At 31.5% G+C, this 20536-nt stretch overlaps 4 protein-coding genes across 5 annotated transcripts; 2 read left to right on the top strand and 2 right to left on the bottom strand.

Moving 5' to 3' along the window:
- The first annotated feature begins 2351 nt into the window (after positions 1-2351).
- Positions 2352-2735, top strand: LOC120073594 (uncharacterized mitochondrial protein AtMg00820-like). Its single transcript, XM_039026412.1, has one exon. The coding sequence runs from the start codon at positions 2352-2354 to the stop codon at positions 2733-2735; it is 384 nt and encodes a 127-aa protein (XP_038882340.1).
- Positions 2736-4161: 1426 nt separating this feature from the next.
- LOC120074135 (ABC transporter F family member 4) lies at positions 4162-5456 on the bottom strand. The gene is made up of 2 exons (XM_039027153.1): positions 4514-5456; positions 4162-4407 (listed from the first exon to the last, which is right to left on the bottom strand). The coding sequence occupies exons 1-2, from the start codon at positions 5346-5348 to the stop codon at positions 4346-4348; spliced, it is 897 nt and encodes a 298-aa protein (XP_038883081.1). The 5' UTR covers positions 5349-5456; the 3' UTR covers positions 4162-4345.
- Positions 5457-14662: 9206 nt separating this feature from the next.
- Positions 14663-17695, top strand: LOC120074650 (gamma-interferon-responsive lysosomal thiol protein). 2 transcript variants are annotated; one of them, XM_039027840.1, is made up of 5 exons: positions 14672-15115; positions 16223-16288; positions 16822-16959; positions 17043-17135; positions 17225-17695. In XM_039027840.1, exons 1-5 carry the CDS (start codon positions 14861-14863, stop codon positions 17384-17386), a joined length of 714 nt encoding a protein of 237 aa, XP_038883768.1. In that variant the 5' UTR covers positions 14672-14860; the 3' UTR covers positions 17387-17695. The 2 variants fall into 2 exon arrangements, with proteins under 2 accessions (XP_038883769.1, XP_038883768.1); XM_039027841.1 differs by lacking the exon at positions 16822-16959 and having other exon boundaries at positions 14663-15115; positions 17029-17135.
- A 500-nt stretch (positions 17696-18195) lies between these two features.
- On the bottom strand, positions 18196-20480 carry LOC120074651 (kinetochore protein SPC24 homolog). Its single transcript, XM_039027842.1, has 5 exons — positions 20183-20480; positions 19911-20052; positions 19710-19811; positions 18631-18704; positions 18196-18542 (listed from the first exon to the last, which is right to left on the bottom strand). Exons 1-5 carry the CDS (start codon positions 20358-20360, stop codon positions 18433-18435), a joined length of 606 nt encoding a protein of 201 aa, XP_038883770.1. The 5' UTR covers positions 20361-20480; the 3' UTR covers positions 18196-18432.
- Between the last annotated feature and the right edge of the window lie 56 nt (positions 20481-20536).

The raw sequence follows: 20536 nt of genomic DNA, 5'->3' as shown, positions 1-20536 counted from the left end.
CGATCATTTAGTAAATAGCGCACGATGGTGTAAGTGTTAAGCGATCGCTCAGCGCTATCGTATAAGTAAGCGATCATTCATCACTATTGTATAGGCACTGATTTTACTAAGCGACGACACACTTCAACACTATGTCGCATATTCAATGCTTAACACACCGTGAGCTACTTAAGCGTCTCAAAGCGATTCTTCAGCTTACTCATCCGTTATGAAAACAGAAGAGACGCCAACCTATTATCCCTTAACCGTCCAATTAATAGACAATGAATATATTCACATTATATTCATAACCTATGGATTAATATCATCTATTAACCATATAATTTTTCCTCCACTAGATACAAATCATATTTATATCTAATTTCCTCCAAATTAATATATCTCATACATAAAGTTAATTATATCATATATAATCAAACTCCCTCTTGTCAATTTGAATATTTCAAACTGATCCAAAATCTGATTCTCAACTTGTATCCAAGCTAACAAGGGGACCTTATGGATCTATGGCTCGAAGCTCCAACGGTACGTGAATAACTTACTAAACTCTTTAGCCACGATATCTACCATCCGTTAACTGTCAGACATTCCACTAAAGAATGATAGCTAAACTCTTCTTACCATAGATATATTTATATTTCCATTGGATATAACCAATCATCAATACGATGGCCCTTCACAGATGCTCGTAATTACAGTAGGCCAATTTACCCTTTTTCCCCTGTAGTTACATCTTACTCCTTAAGTATCACCGATCCCTCTAATGAACAATACAAGATAGTCCTATTATATGTGAACACCTTACAGGCCATGAGAAGGTGTGTGGCGCCACATCGTTCAAGCCTTATGATCATCCTTTAAGAGAGCAATCTATCTATTTACCTCTGCTTCGGGGAATGAGCGAACTCCATCTTGTGACAAACGAATCCCCAAAGTGGTAGGTTTGAGTCGGCGCACTGGCCACTCGTACCCATGCAAATCAAAGGATCGCCCTCAATAGCAGGAGTTCCCAACTCACTCAGGATTGAGGTCATGTTACCTATGGTCATTCTAGTGAAGTGAAGTCTCAATCATGAACGAAGTTATATGACGATACGTTAACACTTCGTGGTCAGGTCTTATACAAACTGTTTGTATAGGACGCCCCCGCTCACATGTCCCCTACTAGATCTGTCTCTTATACACATCTAGATGTGTATAAGAGACAGTTCTAGTGAAGTGAAGTCTCAATCATGAACGAAGTTATATGACGATACGTTAACACTTCGTGGTCAGGTCTTATACAAACTGTTTGTATAGGACGCCCCCGCTCTCATGTCCCCTACACGAATGATCAGGTTCAGACCATGTGTGACAAGTCACAACACTTGTAACTATTCCACAAAGTGGGTCATGTCCGTAGTGTTACCAGGATAAGGTTTCCCTCCTATATCCATATACTACAGACCATTTTGGTTGTCACTTAAGACATGATCCACTTTTATGTCACTACATACATGCTTAAGTTATATAAAAACAACCAGAGATTTTAAGTTTATTGATTTGTGGTAAAATAAAAACATCTAAATGTGCAAAGTCAAGAAGTGAAGTAAATATCATATATATTATACATCACAAGCGTTCGTACAAAATTGTTTACAAACTAGTAGGACATAAGACTTTAGGGCACAAACTCCAACAATATTGAATACCTCATTTCTTATTAATAGTACTCCAACAACAGTACTAAACAACATAACTTCTTTTCATTAACTTTGGTGTTTGGTTGTTTAGCATTTGCCTCAACACGTTCTTCACAACAATCCAAATTTAGCCCGAGAGAAATTACTTCAGTTTTCATTGGCTATACTCCAAGGATCAAAGGATACAGATTATATGATATTGAAAACAAGAAAGTGTTTGTTGCACGTGATGTGGTTTTTCATGAGTCTGTATTCCCCTTTCATCATATCACTATTCAAGATGAATTGATTGATCTATTTCCAGATAATGTTTAGCCAAAGTCTTTTGACTTCTCTGGTTTTCCCTACGATAATACTCAAGCTAGTAGTAATGTTTCTATTATAAGTGACTAAGTGACTAAGAATCCGACTACAAATGACAATAGTAATGATAATGCTACTAATGGTTCTCCTACTGATGTTCAACAACCTCTTAGATGGTCTTGTCGTGTATCTAAACAACCATTTTACCTTCAAGACTTCCATTGCAACTTACTTGAGTCTAAACCATTGCCAGATACTAAAACTCGTTTTTTGATCTAACTGCAAGATGTTTACTCTTCTGTTTCAGCTACTTATGTGCAACAATTTTACCACCAAGCTATTCCTTTTAAACACTAGCGTGAGGCTATGAAGGAAGAGTTAACTGCCATGGAAAGTAAAAAAACATGGTCGATTGTTTCCTTACCCAAAGACCATCATTCAATAGGTTGTAAATGGGTATATAAGGTTAAACATAAAGATGATGGGTCAATAGAACATTATAAAACTCGATTGGTAGCATATTACACTCAACAGGAAGAGTTAGATTATATTGAAACGTTCTCTCCTGTCACCAAGCTTGTTACAGTGAAAGTTCTATTGACTGTTACTGCCTCTCTCAATTGGCTATTGATTCAACTAGATGCCAACAATGCATTTCTACATGGTGGCCTCTTTGAACAAGTATACATGGATCTTCCTTTGGGATATATACACAATGTAGTTGCTAATAATGGAGAGCGTCTAGTTTAGCAACTTCATAAATCAATATATGGTTTTAAACAAGCTTCAAGACAATGGTTCGACAAGTTTTCTCATTCGGTGTTAGCTCTTTGATTCACTTAATCAAAGCTTTATTATTCTATATTTGTGAAAGGACTGGTGAAATCTTTATTGCTCTCCTAGTTTATGTGGATGATATAGTTATCACCAGGACTTCTTCTTTTACTAATGATTTTAAACAACAACTATATATCAGATTTAAACTCAAGGATTTGGGGTCTCTTTGTTATTTTTTAGGCATGGAACTTGCTAGATCTACAAAAGAGAATTACACTTTGAATTTGCTTGAAGAGACTAGTTATTTAGCATCAAAGCCAACACCCTTACTTATGGACCTGAATCTTAAGCAATCTATATCTGATGGTGAATTACTCACAGATCCTTCTACTTATCATCAGCTTATTGGTCGATTATTGTATCTTACAGTCTCACGACCGAATATAACATTTGTTGTTCATAAGCTGAGTCAGTTTGTAGCTCAACCTTGCAAGCCACATCTTGATGTTGCTCATAATCTGTTGCATTATTTGGATGGATGCCCTGGCAAAGGTATTTTTCCTCCAACTTCATCTTCATTCCAACTTCGAGCTTTTGTCGATGCTGATTGGACATCATATATGGATTCTCGTAAATCTACAACTAGGTTTTTCCTTCCTTGGTGAAGCTTTAATATCTTGGAAAGCCAAGAAATAAACCACGATCTCGAGGTCGTCTGTTGAAGCAAAGTACCGAGCACTAGCCGTTACAACTAGTAAACTCACTTGGATTGCTCAGTTGATAACTGATTTCCAATTAATGTTAAACTCCTTCATTAATTAAATGTAATAATGAAGTTGTTCATATTTCTAGCTATCCTATGTTCCATGAAAAAATAGAACATATTGAATTAGATTGTTATTTTGTTCGTGACAAAGTTATCTGTGGAGATATCAAACTCATGCCTATCCATTCCTAATTGCAACTCGCTGATATTTTTACTAAGCCATTACCTAACTCTTCTTTTCTTCCTTTGTTATCCAAGATGGACATCATTAGCATTATAAGTCCATTTTGAGGGGAGTACTAGAGTTGATTAGTTTTACAATTATTGAGTTTGTTATCCTCTGTTATTTGAAAGTTGTCATTCCCTTGTACTCACATGCCTATTTATAGTTATTGTATTTATTCACCATTAATGAAGCAAGTTTTATGTATATCTTGTATTCATTCATCATTAATGACACAAGTTTTATGTACATCTTGTATTCATTCATCATTAATGAAGCAAGTTTTATTTACATCTTGCATATTAAACTTCAAGCGAGGACCATACCAATTATTAAATTAAATTATTAGCTCTAACAAACCATCGAATCCATTGTCAATTATAACGATTCAAAGTTGAACATAACAGCAATTGGATAGTCAAATATCCTGTTAATCAGGATCTTGCTTCTTTTATCAATCCCATTATTTTTTATGTACTCTGTTTAACAAAAAAGAAGAGTACACATCCCAAACAATCAAACACAACTTAAATTTACATAGGAAAACAAAACCTATGAACACAAAACAAAATAAAATAAAAAACCAAGAAAATTTCATTCATGGATAATAGAGTGAATCAGAATCGCAGCTTCATCTGTTGTGGTCACTGCATCACCTGTTTCATTCATCACAAAACACACAAAAATTTCAAATTTCTCATCACTCTGTTCATCTCTCAAATTCAATTAATTCAAATTGTCTACTTTATACGAAATACCAACCTTGAAGTGAAGCAGGCAAGTGGGAGACAATGTTGTATATAATGCCTCCTCCGCCGCCGCCCTTTTCTTCAACTAACTCAGAGCCGCCGCTTTTATCTCTTTCCCCTTCCCCTGTTTTCTCAGAAATCATAACATCTTCCTCCTCTTTTTCTTCATCTTCATTTCCCTCTGCAGATACCATGTTTGAAATGAAATTCCTCAGTAACCCACCTCCCTTCTCTTCTTCTTCTTCTTGTTTGTCCTCTGTTTCTTCTTCACTCTCCTCTGCATGTACTCTGTTCGACATGAAATTCTTCAGAAGCCCATGTTCCTTTCCTTCTTCTTCTTCTTCCTCTGTTTTTTCTTCCCTTTCCTCTCCAGAAACCATGTTCGAGATGAAATTCTTCAGAAACCCATTCGTCTTTCCTTCTTCTTCTTCCTCTGTTTTTTCTTCCGTTTCCTCTCCAGACACCATGTTCGAGATGAAATTCTTCAGAAACCCATTCGTCTTTCCTTCTTCTTCTTCCTCTGTTTTTTCTTCGATATCCTCTCCAGAGACCATGTTCGAGATGAAATTCTTCAGAAACCCATTCGTCTTTCCTTCTTCTTCTTCCTCTGTTTTTTCTTCACTCTCCTCTGCAGAGACCATGTTCGAAATTAAATTCTTCAGAAACCCACTTGACTTTTCGCCATCTTCTCCATCTCCTTGTTCTGCTTTCTTTTCTTCACTTCCCTCTGCAGACACCATGTTAGAAATAAAATTCCTCAGAAACCCACTCAACTTTTCCTGCTCTTCTTCATCTCCTCGTTGTTGAATGAAGTTCGGAGGATGTTCCTCTGCCATTCCGTCTTCCATTGTTTACAGATTTTCTGTTTCAGTTAGGGTTTGGATTTGGAATTATAGGACTCTCTTCTCTTGTATGTATAAGCAGAGGAATGGACGAGCGTCTGATTCTAAGTGACGATTAGAAAAATGGAAGCTCTTTTCAGGCTACACGTATTTTTCTAAAGTTGTCGGATGGTGGATTTTATTTTGACGAATGAACATTTGACGCGTGGATTATTCGGAAATACTTATATTGAAGGTCGGTCGGATTTTCCTCGATGCCTTGGATTCTGTGTCGGATCAAATCTGTTGGAATTAGTGGGCCCTTTCGTATTTGGGCCGAGAAAGCCCAAGATTTATAGGCTCATTCATTTAAACGGATTTTCTCTTGGTTGTATAGAAGTTAACCTACTCATTTGCCAATACTAGTAACTAGTCAAATCTTTTAGGTAAAATTACTTTCTTTTCTTTTCTTTTGTTTTTTTTTTTTTTCCTTAGACTTGGTTCTAATTTTTATTTAGTCTCTAAATTTCGAAATATTATACTTTTTATATTTTGAATTTGATTTCAATTTAATTCTTAAGTCTTAAAATATTACCATTTAACATTGGCGATTTGAGTTTTGTTTTAATTTTATCCTAGGTTTCAAAGTTTACATTTTAAATTTGATTTTTCGCTAAATATTCATTTTTCAATATTTGGTGTTAATTTTTATTAATTCATTTAAAACATTAAAATAATTATAATTAATTAAGTTTCATTATTTTTTTATCACTATTAATTCCTTTTTTTCAAATTTCCACTTTATAATATTATAAAACTAATTAATAGACATGAACGCCAAAGATTGAGGTAATTATTTAGTAAAAAATGAGGTTAAAAGCGTAAATTAGAGATCAACTTGAAACGTAACATTTTGAAATTTAAGACTAAAGGTATAACATTAAAACTTAGGAATAAATGAAAATTAGATCCAAAATTTAAAAATTTTACCTAATTTATTAATGGCTTAAAGATTAAAAAAAAAAAGTTAAAAATTTAGAAACTAAGCATATAGTCTTAACAAATAACAAAATGCTACTCAGCATATGTACTTATCAGGTGGCAGAGTCGTCCTCTCAAGTTTCCACTAAATAGAAAATTTCATGTCATGCACAAATTCTGTTGAATATTGAAACATAAAATATGAATTTAATTATGTAGATCAAATTCGTAATTAAAAACTTCAAATTATGTAACAAAACTGACAAGTACAGAATATAAAAAACATAAAAGAATAGTGAATCGTCATAAAGATGTACAAGATTCACTAACAGTGTATTAGTTGTGTTCACATATAGGGGGATAACTATTTTATTAGAGAGAATATTATAGAATAAATGTCTCCTTCAGGGTTAAGTTTGAAAGAGTATGTGACTACCCACAGTAGAAAGATCGTGTTCCAATTTTAAATTTTGCAGAACAATAAACATATAAAAGACGGAGACTAAGATTACACAGTCCTAATTAAGTGTGCTTTCCTAATTATTTAGAGAGGAAGAAGAGATTAGAGGATTCACTTATCCTTGAAGACCAAGTTCTTCACATTAATTTCCCTTCGAACTGGCGAACACAGCAACGTAAATCCCTAATTCTAGACACTACCACGAAGAGTTCTCGATATTCTCAAAGTTGAGAATCAATTGAGAGTTGTGTGAACTTCAGTAATTAATTTTTGAAGGGAAGATTTCCTTTTGAGAGCAAGAGTTTTTCTCAGTGAGTGAGATGAAGAAGATGAACATAATCATATCTGCCACTTTCACACACTCACGTTACAACGAGAGAGAGGGGTGGTTATCCAATGATTGTTTTTAAATTAAAATCGATTTTAATTTATATATATATATCATATATTAACATTTATATCTAATATAACATATAATCTATAGTTTATATTATATCACATATAATATAATCTATAGTTTATTATTCTCTCCTTTAACTTGTAATATTTAATATAAATCACATTCATATTAATTTTAACCTATAGTATTTATATGAATCTCATTCATATAATTAATATTTGAATTATATTCAAATTTTCTATTTCTTTCAAATAAAACTTATATTATAAAGTATCAAATACATTATATTAATTATATCTTATATAATTCATTTCCTTCAACTAATTTGAACAATTCAAATTAATTTTAACCTATAGTATTTATATGAATCTCATTCATATAATTAATATTTGAATTATATTCAAATTTCTATTTTCTTTCAAATAAAACTTTATATTATAAAGTATCAAATACATTATATTAATTATATCTTATATAATTCATTCCCTTCAACTAATTTGAACAATTCAAATTAATTTTAACCTATAGTATTTATATGAATCTCATTCATATAATTAATATTTGAATTATATTCAAATTTCTATTTCTCTCAAATAAAACTTTTATTATAAAGTATCATATAGATTATATTAATTATATCTTATATAATTCATTCTCTTCAACTAATTTGAACAATTCAAATTAATCCAAAACTAATTCAATTCTCAATAATCTCAATTGAGCCAACGAAAGGACCTTATGAACCTATAGATTGAAGCTCCAATGGTACTTGATTAATTAATTAAATTAATCAACTTTCATTAACTGTCAGTCACAGCTGCACTCTTCACACTATAGATATATTTCTATGTCCATTGGATATAACCAATCAACAGTGCATTGACCCTTTACAAATTGCTCATAAGTACAACTCGGCCAAAATTACCATTTTGTATTATTAATCCCTCTAATGAATAATTAGTAATAGTCCAACTAACTAAACCCCTCTCGGGCTAGGAGAGGGTGTGGTGTCACGTTGTTCAAGCCCCGAAATTAGCCCTTAAAGGAGTAATTTCTCTACTTATCATAACACTAGAGAATGAGTGAATTCAGCTACATTCCCAGCTTCCCAATAAGACGAATCTACAAAATGGTAGGCATATTGAGTCAACAAAATTGGTCACTCTTACTCATGCAGATCAAAGGATCGCCTTCATAAACAGGAGTTTACAACTCACTCAAGATTAAGGTCAAGTCACCTATGGTCATTCTGGTATATAAGTCTCGTCTAGTAATTGTGCTATATAGAGAGACTATTCATTTCGTGGTCTGGTCTTATACAAACTCTTTATATAGAATACCTCGCTTACATGTCTCCACATGAATGATCAGGATTAGATCATTTGTAGCATTTTACAACAATTCTAACGACTACAAAGCGGATCGTATCCGTAGTATCGCTAGGATAAGGTGTCCAGTCCTATCCATCTACTATATATCGTTTAAGTTAACTTAAATATGATCCACCTATATATCTCTACATACATGGTTATGTTACAACTGATAAGCTTGGATATTACACTACTACAAAAACAATGTTTTATTACGTTTTTTAAATGTCAAGAATCACTTTTCTTGACGTTTTAAAAAAGTCAAGGAAGCCAGTGTCAAGAATGTCGATTTTCTTGACGTTTTAAAATATTTAAAAAATGTCAAGAAACAACACTTGACATATTTGAAATGTCAAGAATATGAATGTTCTTGACAAGGAAAAAATGTCAAGAAATTTACTTGTGATTTTTTAAAAAAAAAAAAAATCTGAAGGTTGACGTTTTTACCTATAATTGCTTCTGCATTTTGATCCACAACCACATTTGGTATATATATGACATACATTCACTAATCAAATAAACAATACACGTATTTTCAATCTTATATATCAACTAAATTTCCACCAATATCTCTTTATAAAAACTTCATTTCTTTACCATTGTCAATATTACAGCCTCATAAAGTATTTCTAAGTTAAAAGAATATGAAAACCCCATATGAACAATTACAACATTATAATCAACCCATATGAACAATTTCAAAAGTATAACAACTATCAACCCTCATATGAATACATTTCCTATTGTACAATCAACAATCTCATCCCCTCTAAGAACAATTAAAAAAAAATTACACCTATCAATCCCGTATGAAGTAATCCTAGCCAAATCTCGCTCGCTATGCTCCTGCCTCCACAAGAATAACGTAGCCCACCTTGAACTCATCACTTTGAGCACCTAAATCAATGAAATAATATACAAAAACTACAACATATAGATTGAAACTTTACAACTCCATGAATGATTTTGTAAGTTAATTAGAAGAATATGGATAGACCCATATGGGCACTTCTAAAACAATATAAGGAACATAATTCTTACAGTCAACCAAATATGAACAGGTCCAAAACATACCTTTCCAAATCTTCTATCAAAACTATCCATCTACCCACATAACAATTATCACATGTACCAATCCAAAACTACCTTTGACATTGTATTATGGTACCTAATTTTAGATCATAACTCTTGAAGGAAAAGCAACTAGACATAATAAAATAAAGCCCAATAGCTTAAACTTCCACAAATTATTTTTTACGAATCTAGAACTTTTCTCATAGCAGTAACTTGATGTCAATAAAGAATCACTTTGTATAAAATATCCTACAAATGATACAAACACAAAGTTTCAAACAAATATCCCCAACTTTGCTCAACACATCAATATCAATGTAAAATATCCTACAAAAGGGAAAGTGCAAATGACTTCAAATAAAGTAAGAAAGATGCATTTAAACCAAAGTTCAAGCCTCAAACCAAAAAAATCAAGAATTAAACTTAATCTAAACTAAATCTACTTACATCAATGAAGAATCTCTTCAAGATTGATGGAATAAAATCAAGCCCTTACTTTGGAAGTTCATGCCTCAAACCAAGAACAATATGAAGGAAGAATTTATTATGAGATTCGAGAATATACATGAGAGATTAAGCCCTAACTTTGAAAGTTCAAGCCTCAAACCAAAAAAATCAAGCCCTAACTTTGAAAGTTCATGCCTCAAACCAAGAAAATCAAGAATTAAACCTAATCTAAATTAAATCTACTTACCTCAATGAAGAATCTCTTCAAGATTGATGGAATAAAATCAAGTCCTAACTTTGAAAGTTCATGCCTCAAACCAAGAACAATAATAAAGAAGAATTTATTATGAGATTCAAGAATATACGTGAGAGGTTAAGTCCTAACTTTGAAAGTTCAAGCCTCATACAAAAAAAAATTAAACCCTAACTTTGAAAATTCATGCCTCAAACCAAGAAAATCAAGAATTAAACCTAATCTAAACTAAATCTACTTACCTCGATGAAGAATTTCTTCAAGATTGATGGAATAAAATCAAGTCCTAACTTTGAAAGTCCATGCCTCAAACTAAGAAAATCAAGAATTAAACGTAATCTAAATTAAATATACTTACTTCAATGAAGAATCTCTTCAAGATTGATGGAATAACAAAGATGCATCAAAGGAAAGTGAAAAACCAAGAAGAATTGCAGAAATTTTGCAAGGAGAAAAAAGAAAAACAGCAGTTCGGCTGGAAAGTTCTTTTATAGTGTTGCAACATTTTTTGCGAGGCGCGCTATTCTTCCGTCAAAACCCGTAGCGTAGTGTTGCAATGCTATTTGCATGAGGCGCGCACATTTTTCATTTTTCCATCAAAATTCGTAGCATTGCAACGCTGCCCTATATGTTCTAATATTCTAGACATTTTAAAAACGTCAAGAAACCATTAATTGAACTTGACATTTTTAAAACGTCAAAGTACAATATTTTCCAAAAATCTCCGCTTTTTAAAACAATTCTTAACCTTTTTTTTTAAATCACCTATTTCTTGACATTTTTCATAAAAATGTCAAGTATTTAAAATTGAAAACATCAAGAAAGGTGGTTTTTCTTGTAGTGTTAGTTTATTGGTTTTTTGGTTAATGCAACTAAATATCAAATAAAATACCTCTTATTTTATTAGATAAATAATGTTTATACAAATACAATTACAAACTATAAGACTATGTGATTTAGGGCATCAACCCCCAACAAAGTTTATATAGTGCACTTCTTTAAACCCTAGAATTGTAATAGTAAACGACTATAAACGAGACCCTGTACTTGGTTATTTGTAACGTCAGGTAATAGATTCAAGACATTCCAATAGAATAGATTGAAACCATCAAATTAGATGATGTTTCATGTACAAATTTAACATATAGGAAAGTTAAAATTATAGTTTCTTTTATTTGAATGTATTAAGGGTGTACATGGATTAGGTTGTGAGATTTTTTAGACCAACTCAAAAATTTTGGTTGGGTTGATTACTCAAATGATCCAAATTGGGTCTCCAATCCAATCCAAACCAAACCCTTAAAATTCGGGTTGGGTTAGGCTGGGTTGTCGAGTTATTTATTCTTTTTTCGTTTTTGTTACATTTTTAATTAACTTAAAATACTTAAATTTGTGTACAACATATACTAATAACTAAAATTTCATAAAATTCAAATATTAAATATAAAAAATCGAAGATATCTATTACAAATTTCATAAAAGCATATATGAGTTTAAATGTTTATAAGTTATAATATATTTTTTTTTATTAATATTAGAAATGCGGGTTAGGTTTGATCAACCCAAATTTTTAAAAGTGTAACCTAGACCCAATTCAACCCTTACAATTTGGGTTGGATGATCCGGGTTGTTCAAATTGTTATGTCATTTGAACACCTCAAGAATGAGTTAGTTTGAATTTGGTCAAGTAACAATTCAATTGAGTTAAGTTTGATAAATATTTAAATTTTGTATTTATTTGATCTTTTTTTTAAAAAAAATTTAAAGAGTTACTTTTTATAAAATAATAATAATAATAATAATTTTTAGAGAGTTACTAAGTTGTTAGTATATAAATACCAACTTATTTTTTCATTTGGAACCTCCTATTCCAATTTGTTCTCTCATTTCTTTCTTTCTTTTTTGATCTTAAGTTGAGTTGTCAACAAGTATCCAAGGATCCTGCTATATCTGAGCAGTTTGAGGTTGTAATTTTATTGAAAGTAATCGTTGTATTCTGCTAAAATGATCGTTGTAGTCTACTTTCAGCTTATGTAGAGCAAATAACTATCTCAAGGACAATGTTTATCAGAAGCTTGCCTCGACTACCTTTTGAATCTTTACAAAGTATTTGAAGTCTTTATAAATTTTTGGTTATTTCAATTTATAAATTTTGTTATTGCATCTATTTTTGAGTTTAAACATTATTATTATATATAGTATGTGTATTGTATGTAGTTGAGGCGTTATCAGATGAGTAGTATATATGATTCTTATATATATTTATATAATTTCTCCCAACCATTTTTGCTTTATTTGACATTGTCTTGAAATAAATACTATTGTTTATTGAAGTGTGCTGAACACAATACTACGTTATATATATATATATATGAATCCCATATGAAGACAATGTTAAATTCAACCTTAATTTAGAAGCCAGGTATCCAATGGGATAAAATCTGGTTGGATAATGAAGGGAATAAAGAGAAAAAGTTGTTAAAAACAAATGTTAGATTCACAATCTTACTTAGATTCTTAACTCACCTTTTTTTTTTCCAGAACATTTATGGAAGAGAGATTTTAGATATAAATAACTTGAGATTTGATTTATTTACGATTTTTTTTTCTTTTTTTAGTATTTTTCTTTTTTTGTATTACATAAATATGGACTATAATATTTTACATTAAATGCTACAAATCTACAAATGATACAATTATTACCATTCAAATATAGGGTGCATAAATTCAAACCTGATGATCTTCCTCATTAAACAAATCAAACTTCCAAACCTTAATTTCACCTTTTTAAAAAAATTATGTGAATGAGTAGTATATCTTTGTTCAAGAATCCTTAATGTTGTGTCTAATAACTTTGTTTTAGTATAATAGGGATGCGAGGGGATTCGATCACTCACCTTCGTGGTCACTAACTTATATAATGTTCTATCCAATAATTTTTTTAACTCTTTAAATTAATGTAGATGTGACATGTTGATAGCTAACTTTCTAAGGCCTAGATATCACAAGTGATCAAGCACTGCTATGCATTAAATTGATTGAGTTAATGGCAATGACTTATGAAAGACAAATTTTTTAATATTAACAACTAAATGGTATCCAATCCTAATGGGGCCTTCTAGTTTTGTAATTGAACCTCTTATTTTGTGGTCACAATGAAAAGAAGAAAAGAAAAGGTTAATTACGAGTTTAGTTTAACACTTTTTTTTTTTTTTTTTTGTGTAAATTCTTATTTTCATGGCAAATAGTTGTATGATATATGAGTATATTTTAATTAAAATAAAATATGTACTATTGAAATGTTACAGATGTTACAGATTTAAACTTCCATCAAATATATTATTGAATGAAAAAAAAACTTCTATACGTTAAAAAAACTATCTCATAAGATATAATTTTGAATTTATGTCCAATAGGGTCCAAAGTTTTTATTTTTATATTTAATCAATCGAGGGTGGATTTTAAAAACACATCGAATAAACAAAAGAGTCATCTTAAATATCAATGATTAAATAGACATAAATCTAAGAATTTAAAGACTTGTTAAATATTTCATAAAGTTCAAAAATCAAATAAACAACGTAAAACTTTGGAAACGAAATCTATAACTCAGGAAAAAATTATCAGTTTATAGTTTTCATTATGTTCCATTTGTATAAATTGTGTATGACTTCTAACTTTATGAATTAAATCAATACTTTCCTGAGATAATTAATTTAGACTCTCAAATAAGATTTCTTTTAAACATCAGCAATGCACCAATTTTATTTTAATCATCTTATTAATCTACATTTATAATTTCAAAGGCGGTTTTAATAATGGGTCTAAAGTGATTCTATTATCAAAAATTAAAAATATAAATAAAGTAGTTATAAGTCTTGCATGAAATAAGTTTGAGATAGATAAAAGGACTGTGTATGAATTTGCAGAATATAATATCTAAAAGTTAAATGAGTGTATTTGATTTATCAATTTTGTATATAGAACTAAAGCTAAATAATTATTTAATTAAATATAGAAAAACAAGTAACATAGTCCTAATTAATTTAATTACTTAACATATTGTTATATTGATTTAATTATTTAATCACTTAAAATACCACTAAATGAATATTTTTTAATTAAACATTATAAGTTTACTTAATAAAAAATTAAATAAATATTAATTAATTTAGAATATTATAATTGATAATTAAATTCTATATTAAATAGTTAAGATAATATTTATTAGTTGAAATTTAATGATTAATTGATATTAATAATTTATTTAAGATATAAAAATTCCACAAGTACTGACATATGAGTTTTAAAGTTCCTTAGTTATCCTGAGTTTTTGAAAAGTAATATTTCGTTTCCAAATGGATTTCGTCCGTTTGAAATCCCAAAAAGTAAAGCAAAATATTAGATAAAATAGAAAGAAAGAAGGAAAGGGAATAAAAAAAGAAAAAGAAAAAGAAAAAGAAAAGGCTCAGCTCCACAAGTGAAGTTAAGGCAGACTTTATAAAAGGAGGAATTGTTCGGGTCCGGCATGATCCGGTATTGGGTCGAGCCACGATGGGTCAACTTGGACGGTGGTCCGCCGCCGTGACGGTTCTGTTTGGTGTGTTGCTGTTGTCGTCGCCGCCGCTGTCGTCGTCTGAAAAAGTAACAGTATCAGTGTATTATGAAGCTCTCTGCCCTTTCTGTGCCAACTTCGTGGTTTACCATTTGGTGAAGCTTTTTGAAAATGGATTAATCTCCGCCGTCAATCTCCGGATGATCCCTTGGGGCAACGCCTGGATCCAGCCCGACGGTGCCTTCTCTTGTCAGGTAAGCTTCTCAAATCCACGTACGTGTTTTTAGTTCAACGATTAAGGTTTGGTTCAACAACCATTTTGTTATAAGTTTAGTAATTAACATGATTGTTGAAAATCCTACATTAAAAAAATCAAAACACTCCCACTCCTTATATCTAGTGGACGTCTTATTGGTTTATATTGAGTATATTATGAATAAGGTATCTAAAATTTTTAGATTACTAAACCTATGTTATATGTAGGCTATATATGTTGTATGTTATATATGTTGTATGTTAATTAGGTTATGTTGACTGTTATTACTGTGACATGTTAAACAAAATAAATGAGGTTTTTAAACCATTTTTAAGGCTAAATTACAAGCTTGTTAACATTTAGTTTTGTGTTTATGTCGTCCAACTTTAAAATAATATCCACTAAATTTATGAACTTCCAATTTTTTCTTCCAGTAAATCAACCTATTAATAATACTTGTTAAGAAAAAAGTGAATAGTACTTAATTATGAGTAGAAAGGTTACTTACCCCCTTACTAATTAATGGTGGTCGAAATTATTGTTTAAAATAGTATGTGGGGTGTCTCAAAAAAAAAAAAAAAAACAAAAACAAAAGTATGTGGGGCATTTAATGTTGCTATTTCATAGAACTGCACTCATGCCTGGCAATGGCATTGCCCCATTACAATTATGATTATTAATGCTCTTGTCTCTTACCTGTACTAAATTTTCTTTTATTATTCAACACAACTTTGTCTAACTAATCTTGATTACTTGCATTTTAATTTATCGCTTAATGTTAAATTTCATAGTTGAATGGATTAAAACATGTACATAAAAAGGTTAGATGTTCAAAGATTAGGGGTAAACAATAGTGGGGAACGGACGCGATTTTTGGACTAAATTGTCACCACACTAACTATGGTCAATTTAGTAAGTGTTCAAACTGATCTTGACTATTGAAGAGTACAAACTGATCATTGGTCGGTCAATTTTATTTTTTAAATTTTTTTAAAGAATTGTTGGTTTGGATTTTTCTCAAACTGACGCCAACCGATTACCTTTGATTTCAACTCAATTTTTCGGTCTATCATGCTCACATTACTATGTTATTGTTCGTATGCAGCATGGACCAGATGAATGCATGTTGAACACCATTGAGGCTTGCACGATTTCAATTTACCCCGATACAGTAAAACTCTTTTACTACTATCACTTTTCTTATGAATATTAACATATATTTTCCTAACATAGTTAATTAATGACAATACATAGCTTTTATAAAAATGATGAGAAACAATTGAAATAATGATAATATAAATATAACTTTTCTTAAAAATCTCAAATAATGATAATATAAATATAACCTATCATAGATTGACCTAATTATAAATAAATGGCTAAGAAGGAATGAGTTCAATCCATGTAGTCACCAAGTTAGGATTTAATATTTTACGAATTTTTTTGACACCAAAATATAGTAGAGTTAGGCAAATTGTCTTATGAGATTAGTCAAATTGTGCAACTACACGTAAGCTAATCTGTACACTCACGGATATAAAAAAATCTTAAACATATATTCATTAATTAAAAAAAAAACAAAAAAATCAAGAAATTATTGTGAATATTTCTTTCATAAATTGAAATCTTTTGATCAGTAGTCCTGTTAATGGATACCTAGTCAAATGGATAAATCTGCCAACATTTGTGTTTTGGTCTGTGAAGGAAAAACATTTCAGATTCATCCATTGTGTTGAGGGATTGACAGTGCAAAACAGACACAATGAATGGACAAAATGTTTTGACATTGCCAAGTTGAGTGCTATACCAATAGATTGCTACAGAAATGGGCATGGGAAAATGGTACCATTGCTTTCTTAACATCTTCTATCTCTGTTTCTTTTTTTTTTCCTTGGTTGAACCCTAAGTAAGCCAACGAAATGCAGCTTGAACAAAACTATGCTTCTGAAACTACTCACCTCAACCCGCCTCACCAATTTGTTCCATGGGTCATTGTCAATGGTCACCCTCTCCAAGAGGTTGGTCTGCTTCGACTCGAGTTAGTTTTATCCTTGTCCTTTGCCTTGTGATTCTTTGAAATGAAGCTGTTTTCTTTTGTCTGAATCAGGACTACCAAAACTTCATGGCCTACATTTGCAAAGCTTACGAAGGCAGTGCTGCACCAGAAGCTTGCCAGTCTATACAGCTCGACGACCACCAATACGTGGAAAATGCCAATGGAGGAAGTCAAGTCTGTTATGCAACTACAACGAGAAACTCAACATTTTAAACGTGGGCAAGGAGAGATCTCAAGATCAAACCAGCCAGAATATTAGATACTAGAGTCAATGGAGAAGTTTCTCATTTGAAATAAACAATACTAGAGGATAACTATAGAACATAACTATTTCAGTTTCAGAATTATGATAATGATGCTAATGTCCGTGTGCTGATTGTTAATGTTGCCTTCGCTCAGGCAGTTTAAAAGTTTGAAGGAAAGAATAGAACCTGATATTCTGAACTCTATCTTATGAAGCTTATGGAGATTGAATCTGATATCATGAATGGAAAATGATGGCTAGATCTTGTCCTTCTTGCTTTCAGGTGGCTGATGAGTTTCTTGGTTGTTTCTGTATGCAAATTATATTCTGAACAAAGATATTTGCTGCTTGTTCTACAAATAAGTACTATTATCACAGAATATTGTCTCAGACCTACAGCAAAATTTGATACAAACAGCATCCCATGATCATAACTAAATATTTTCATTCTACGATCCATCATTATTAATAGATGTAAAGTGGAGGCAATGGTACGTATACTTTACTCATTTCCAAGGAAGTATGCATATACAACGAGAAAGATCAAAGTTAATAACAGAAATTAATAAACTAACACTGAGGTAAAACAGTAACCTCAACTAATTAACAATTAACTAAGTAACTAAGTCAGTCTAATAGTTATAAATTATTTTCAACGACTAATATGATCAGATTACAATGGATCTTAGAATTTAAACTGCCATGAGATGAGTGTGGAATGGATACAAAGTTAGTTGCTTCCTTGAAAATTAAATATCCATAAAAATGAGCAACACCATTTACCATTTTCATGGCTTGGTGCCTAACGTAGATGGGCGTTCTTTTCTTCAATAAACATCAAGGACAAAGGAGTTGTGATTTACAATAAGTTATCACAAACAACGGGACTTTAGAGAGTAGTTCTTTAAACATATACATATGACAAGATAAACGTTATATTCTAATACCATAAAGTGAAGAAAGAAGGACCGAGCTATAGTAAGTTTCTAATTTACAATGTAACTGATGTCTGGTACTATGGAGAATTAATCATATTCCAAATGCCATTGCATATATCAAAAGAAGATATCTTAGTCGAGTCGAATTCGAACTCTTGCACAATCCGTTTATCTCTGTCCACAATATCTGTAAATGATTCACGATAAGGTAAAGTAATTGCAATAGGGAAAAAGAAGATATAACAGAAAAGAGTATAAATTCAGACGAAGGATACGGCCAGAAATTTTAGACTGATCGTCCATGTTTGGTATTATATCAGTGACTGAAGCATACATTGAAAGCTTCCGCCTGCAAGAAAAAAAGAAAAGAAAATATGCATCAATTTAGAAGAATGAGAACTGTGAAGTTAATGTCAACAAAACATTACTGAAATTGAGTTGTCAGGAATCTTCGATAGCCACCCAGTTTATATGTTCATAGTTAAAAAGAATGCTAATTGCAACTACCACAAATTCAGAATTGAACTCCAGTTCCAGATCCATCACATCTCTCAACAATGGTATAATTTTAGAACTCAAGGACACAGTTGTACAACCTATAGAACAGATCCTATTCAAGTAAGGTTGTCTCAACAATGGTATAATATCACCTACTTTAGGCATAAGCCCTCATGGCTTTTGCTTTTGGTTTCACAAAAAAAATGCTCGTACCAACGGAAATAGTTGTCTTCACTTATATTCCATAGACCTCTCTCTTTTCTAGTCAATATGGGACTTTGTTTGGATTCCTAACAATCAATATAAGTTTAGTTCACCTCTTTTACAAATAATGACTTTAAAAACTTTTTATACTTGGTAGTGTTGTTTACTAATCATTCTTACATTTGTTTCTTCTTGCTCTCATCTTTTAGCAAAATTCAAATACACTGTAGAAAAATATCCCATTTTCAACATAGGACAGAGATTCCATGGCATAAACATCTGGAGAGGTTGGCATTATTTATATCATGGACCGAATATTAGACTACACTACAAAGCATTCGTTAATTTAAACTTTAAGCAGCCATCTTCATAGGAGTGTCTACCTAGTTAACCTTTTTAACCACAAGCAATCAATAGTGAAACAAAGGTGCCACTGCCAATAACCTATAAGTTGTATATATATATATAAAGTAAACCTTCTATACGTCCAAGTTCTAACTAAAAATACATAAAAATTATGCTTGTCAAAGAATACTTGATACTGCACAATTTTGAAATAGATTCAAAATTCATAGGAGTTAGATAATTGCTACGATATTAACAGACACTATTACGGATGACAAACAACTTCAAATTAAAAAAATATACTCACTGAGCCCAAAGTTCTTGTTGCTCAAGTTTCTTCATCGCCTGCTTCCTTTCTTGAATGGAAATCCTCTGGCGTTCTAGTTCATTAATCTCATTGGTGACCAATGTGTTGAAGAAAAGCAAGCGCATCATATACATACATAAATTCATTAGGAACAAACAATCATATGAAGAATTTCACAATTAAACTTAATTTTACACTTATCTAATCTCTTCCATGAGCAAATGCCCTTTCCCAACCTCCTCATCGAGTTCCTTCTCAAGAATCACCATTTCATCATCTGTAACAGTGTTGGCTTTCGCCTCTTCTGTTTTCTGCTGGCATGCCTTAATTTTCTTCTCATAATCTGCTTCGTTTAACAAAACAAATTATATGAAATCAACTCCCGTAGTTCTCTCAACCCCAAAAGACCCAAAATTTCTAACCTCGAAATGATTATAAATATAACCCATTTTAGACAAACAAAGACAATATACCTTGAACTAAACTTTGAACACTACTGAAATCATCGTCACAAGAAGATTGAAGGGCCTTGAAATGTTCGAGACATTGATTCAAGTCTTGAACATCAAATGGATCCTTTAACAGTGCTACTAGATCGTCGGCAAAAGATATGAACGCCTCGATGTTGGACTCTGAGACGAAATCTCCCATTTCTCTTGATTGAAGAAGAAATCAACAAGGAGCTTGCTGTGAAGAAGAGGAAATTTCAGGACGATTGAAATTTGAATTCAGTAGTCTGTGGGGAGCTTTTGTTTCGGTGGGATCTTTGTTCTTAGGGTTCCAAATCAATTTTATTTGGGCGCCAAAATCAATATATATAATAATCA

This window comes from Benincasa hispida, chromosome 3 (assembly GCF_009727055.1).
Source record: "Benincasa hispida cultivar B227 chromosome 3, ASM972705v1, whole genome shotgun sequence".
In the NCBI taxonomy this organism is placed as follows: Eukaryota; Viridiplantae; Streptophyta; class Magnoliopsida; order Cucurbitales; family Cucurbitaceae; genus Benincasa; species Benincasa hispida.
This window is presented reverse-complemented; position numbering and strand designations above follow the sequence as displayed.